General features: G+C 41.8%; 1 protein-coding gene across 2 annotated transcripts in view; it reads left to right on the top strand.

Moving 5' to 3' along the window:
- The window catches only part of TBC1D19 (TBC1 domain family, member 19), a 304338-nt gene extending 300956 nt beyond the window's left edge, over positions 1–3382 (top strand). Inside the window, exons 20-21 of one of the 2 annotated variants that reach the window (XM_006866308.1) lie at positions 2094–2164; positions 3175–3382. In XM_006866308.1, coding sequence (XP_006866370.1) covers positions 2094–2164; positions 3175–3249 — 146 coding nt within the window. In that variant the 3' untranslated portion in view covers positions 3250–3382. The remainder of the gene's footprint in view (positions 1–2093; positions 2165–3174) is intronic. The other variant, XM_006866309.1, reaches the window with a different exon arrangement.
- The last annotated feature ends 2271 nt before the right edge of the window (positions 3383–5653 follow it).

Raw genomic sequence — 5653 nt, forward strand, 5'->3', positions numbered from 1 at the left:
GCCCAGGATCAAACATTGTTTCGTTCTGCTGTGCATGGGGTCGCTATGAGTCGGTTCCGACTCGATGGCACCTGACAACAACAACAACAAACATAAATGTGTATTGAGGGCTCTGCTGTGAGCTTACTATATTAATACAAACATTACTGATGAGAAAGTAGAAAGGTAACCCTTATTGTCCCATTCGCCCATTTTCCTGAGTGCTTCTGGAAAAGCAACAGGAAAAAATTCTAGGACATGTAGCAACGGACCAGCATTACTCACAGCTCTTTCTTGTAATCCAGATCAAGAGCCACACAGGTGGATCATTTCATTTAGGTGTCTACAAATTAGTTTTGATCATAGTATATATTTTTGTATGACTAGGTTTGGATGACATTTTGTACGCAAATGATTTATTGTGTAATCCTTATAACTATTTTAGCAGCTATCATTGACTTTAATTGTGAGCTAATTTAAGATTTTGGGAGAACAGTTTGAAGCAAAAGTGTCTTAATTCTCATGATTGAATTGCTTACTATGAAAATATTGAGAATAGTTTAAAAGACCAAAAGTAAACCTTAATTTTTAAATTTCATATGAAGCATGCTTTCGGTTGAAAACATCCCAAAGTATAGATCTTTTCAACTTGGCAACCAGTTCTTTCTGCGGAAGGGCTGGGCAAACCAAACACGAAGTGAACAGAAAGGAACTTCTGTGATGTGACACCAAGATAAATAAAGCTGATGAGCACATGAGCATTTTGTGTGCTGAGGTCAGTTCATGGACTGCTCTTTTTTCACCCCCTCATCTACCTTTGGCAAAACAATTCCCCACCACATAAAACTCTTTCCTGTTTCAGCAGAAAATGTGACCATCCTGCCAAGCTTTCATTGACTCTGTTGCAGTTATTCAACACAGAAAACAAAATCTGTGCTCACACCGACTCACTTCTAATCTGTCTCCATCAGATAAGGAGAACCTGTGAAGGAGTTACCAGTGCACAGCAACGCTTCTAGGTTGACAATCCTGTTGACTCTGAAGTATTTACAGGGTCTGTTTCAATTCAGCAGTAAGTTCTGGGTCCCAGGTCTCTGGCATTATTTGGTATGTATTGAATAATGCCAGTGCACTTGGCATGGTTTCTCAGAGACGGCACGTGGATGATGATGCCATGACCCTCCTGGGTTCAGAAGGGAGGAGGTCAGGTGTCAGGCTGCTTTGGGGCCGCAGATAGAGGCCAACTACAACCGGTCACCAGGAAGCACTGGACTGCTGACCACCTGGTTGGCAGTTCATACTCCCCAGCCGCTCCTCAGAAACCCTAAACAGGGTCAATATGAGTCAGAAATGACTCAATGACTACACTAACAACAACTTTACAGTTTAATTTCTTTCACCACTTTGACCTCTTTTTTTTTTTTTTTTTTAACCACAGTCTTCCTTTCTCACTAACCTAATGCTTTTTTGCTAGACTGTCCAAATTCTGTCATCCTGTAGAAAAATGCCACTGCTTCCTGGTCACTGGTTGCAGTCGCCTCTGTGTGTGGCCACAAAGAAGCCTGGCCCCTGACCTGTAGCCGCAGAGCCCAGGATGATCATGGCAATATCATCTATGTGCCGCCTCTGAGAAGCCACCCTGAGGGGCAGCAGGCAAGGTGATGCCCAGAAAGCACAGCTTATCCTGTCAGGGATGAGACATCAGTGAGGACCTCCGGCCTCAACAATAGCACATGAGAAGTGCCCTAGTGGATGAGTCAAACTCACCTGCATCAAAATACACCGAGATTTGTAAGACAGCCGTTGGCTCCTCAGGCCATTTTGAAACATTACATCTTTAGTTGATATGAAGGAAGCAATCCATAAAATGGTTTTCCCCACCGCCTCCCCACTCCCACTGCCCCTTGCCACACACATACACATAGGATTCAGTGTGTCCAGCTGTCAGGCCCTGCCCGCCAGATGCAGTAAACCATTTCCATTCCTCCTCTGGCCCTAAAATTGCTGGTGTGTGGTCGTGTGAAGCACTGGTTCTGAGTGCTCCTCGTTGGTTGTGGGCGTAGCAGTCAGTGTCTCCAGTGTACCCAGTTGAAATAGTGCGCATTCTTTTCCAGTGCTGGCAGCTGCCGTGTTTGCCTTCCGAGCGGTGAACCTGATGGAGGTGACGTCACTGGCTGCAGCTGAAGTAAGGATAAGTTTCACTGCGATGGGATGGAAATAGTTCCTGAAAGAGTGCCAACCTCAGCCACTTGGGTCTCAGATGCACAGATAGATCACATATGGCTCTCAGACTCTCCTTTTAACTTGGACCAAACCTGTCAGTTCTGAGCTAAGTGTCATTGACTATTCAAACTTCCTTCACGAGTTGAAACCAGTAATGTTGCAAAAGGGTCATAAACAAAATGATAGGAAACCAGGATAAGAAACTAGAAATCTAGCAATGCCAGTAAAAACTATCCAGAGTCCTGTTGCATTTTCTTCTCATTGTTCACATCCAAATGTCATGCTCATAGAACAAAGAAAGCCTAGTTCAGAGGGTTGGATTTGGATGATATCAGAATGATATGTAGACCTTTTTGTATAGTTTTTCATCATGAGTTAATTATTTAAGGCAGATTTTTTTTCAATGGCATGATTTATACCTGAAATAGGGTCCAATTAAATAGTGGCTTACCCTATTACTCTCTGTTATCATTCATAGAAACATAAATTTTGTTCTTAAAACAGCCGCCTACATTCATTTTTTTTTTTTTTTTTAAAGGAAGGGGATGTTTATGTGTGTTACAACTGAATAAACATTAGTTTCATCTCAGAATGATTTCCTGAAGTCAGTTGCTCCTTAGACTAGTATATCAGGACTAGGATTCTTAGTGTACGTTTATTTATAGAAGCAAGTGGAATTGTTAGACCTCTTAGAAACTCATACTACCTTGTATATTTGAAGAAGGCTGAAGGCCAAAGTCCAGGTTATTTTCTACTGCACAATTTAGCACTTTGCACACGTCCCTGCAGGGAGAAGTTTGGAAAAGTGAAAGGAAGCTGTCCAGAGCAACAGAAACAATCCAGAGTAGCTGGAGTGTGTGTTGGAACCAGAACTGCCCTGTTCACGGTGTTCTTGTTGTACTCGCCTCTCCAGACTTGACTTTGCCAATTGTAATCCTGCTGCTAATAACTCTTTCTTATGTTTTGTTTCAGGCAGTTCTTGCTGACCTTTCCACTTTAAAAGTGATGCCTCTTCTTCAAATTTTTCTGTTTGCTACTGTCACCTGATCGCCTTCAAGGTCACTGACAACACATCTAGCTTTTCATTAGAAACGAATCATGAACTATGCAAACTCTGCATAAAACCAAAATTCAACTTTGCATATAAGCCAATAAAGATCATGTTCCCTTTGCAGTTAAACCGAAGTAGTTTTTCACTTTTTGAAATAATAACTGCACACCCAATATTGCACTGCATGCTGCTGATCTTCAAAAGAGGAGTAACAGACATCATTTCTGCTAAATTGCGTATCCTGTATATAGAATCTTGGCTTGTAAAAGGCATGTGATGGTATATGCAATAAGAACTGAGGACACTCTAATAAACTTGAAGCGGTTATGGAGCGTCCAGGACAATTCTCTTATGTATGTTTGCAAATCTACCAGTAGGTAATGTGTTACTTTGTCTTAGGAATCGCTCTTTATTCACAGGCATGGTGGGGTCTGGAGGGTGGAGAAACAAGATAATGCTTTTAAGTAGGCAATCCAATGTATGCTGATGTTTTGGGCAACTTCTCTTACCAGAGAGCTTCTTTATCCCATTCCATTTTATTTCTCCTTTGAAGGTCTCTACTGGAAAGGTCAAATACAGTTTTCTCCCCAGGACAGTGTCACTCTGAAAAAAAGTCAGGGGATTCTGAGGTGGTCATTTAAACTTCACAACCTTCCATCTCCTAGAAGACTTGGCACTGTGAGGTCTGTTGCCAGATCCTGTTACTTTGGAAGCATGCAAAGAGGATTCCCTGGGAAATGAAAGGAAGCAAGGCTCAAAGCCACACCCGCCTTACTGACGTTTGATGTAAGGATGTGCACTGCCAGGGCATAAGGGCTAAAGGGGGGACGAGACATGGACGGCATCAGTCTTTATTAAAATAATGGGCATAATTTTGTGCTGTTTACTAAAAGCCTACCGTTTCTGTTTTGGGAGAGGGAGAGTCTAAAATGATTATCTTTCCATTTTGAACTCAAATTTAAGATGCTGATAACTTCAACAGAACTGTACATTGATAGAATGATACTGTTATGGGTTGCCTAGAATTTTATTACATTTGATCCAAATGTATTTAATGAATCTTATTTAGAAAGTATATATCAAGACAAGACTCTAAGTGTAGCAGTTATTGGTTTGAGAATCTCTGTCGTGGATTTGTAGTCACCTGGCACTTGCCGACTTACTGAGGACTAAATAACGTATAGTAGATCCTTTCTCTTAGAACAGGTAACTCCTAATCACTCTGAATCGGAACCCCAAAGCCACATATTTTACTGCTGCCACAAACCCCTCTTTGCCATGGCTACTTTTGGCTGCCGGTTCAAATCCTGCGTTGAGGCCACTCGGATGCCTTTCCCACTCCAGTTAGGAACTTCATCTCTAACTATGTCACCTCACTCTACCTCCCTTATCTTCCTTCCACCCGCACCTCTAAGCCATCTCCTAATAGCCAGTGACTCTCTTCACATTTCCTCTGCCAGTAGGATTAGTCACTAGTGATGCTTCTATAATTATTCCATGACCATTGATACTAATGGAGAAATAACCTAATAGACAAATTGTATTTGGTCCTTCTGGATTTCAGTTTACCCACTGATAAAATGTAGCTCACCCATCCACCATATAATATGCATACATATTATGGAAGAGTTTATTGAACTCTTTCTGACCAGAATGTTCCTGTCATGCCTTCAGGCAGATAGGAATTTCCAGTTTGCCTTAACTGCATAGTACCCCTCAGACTCAGCACGTGCTCACCCAGCCTACCCATGGAACATACAGAGAATTCGACTCGGACGTCTCTAGCCTTCTGTCTCAAAACTTAGCTTTCTCTGCCAACACTTGTGTTGAGAAGTGTTGGTTTGATTCTTACAGCTTTCTAAATAGATTTAGAAGTCAACAGCTCCCCGTTGCTTCAAGAATAAAATCCCAGCTCTGTATGATGGCAGGAAAAATTCTTCACAGCTTGGTTCTCTCCGTTCTGCTCATACAACATGCCTGTTTACCTAAACCTCAGCCTTACCAGATCACACATGGATCCCACCAGGCCACTTGCTTGTGTCTCTGCCAGAGGGCAGCTGAGAAATCTCCTGTATTGTGAAGATACCTCAGAGGCTGTAAATTAAAATTCATTAAGCCCTTCTCTGTGTTCTTATAAAACTGTCCATCCATCATATGGTGCTTAGACCGCTAACTGATAATGGTGTGTCTGCATGTTCTAATTCTAAACTCACCAAGTTCTCAAGTCCATTCTCACTGACCAGTGTGTGAGGTATAGAAAATAAAGAAAGCTGCCCATATGTGGTAATGTCACCTGGCTTCTGCAAATTGTTGGCATCTGTTTTTCTTAAAAAGCAATTCCTACTTAGAAACTCTTCTCCATTTTTCCTAAAGATTCTAATTTGGATTTGAAGACTAACC

The sequence above is a fragment of the Chrysochloris asiatica genome, unplaced genomic scaffold, assembly GCF_000296735.1.
Source record: "Chrysochloris asiatica unplaced genomic scaffold, ChrAsi1.0 scaffold00089, whole genome shotgun sequence".
Taxonomy (NCBI): Eukaryota; Metazoa; Chordata; class Mammalia; order Afrosoricida; family Chrysochloridae; genus Chrysochloris; species Chrysochloris asiatica.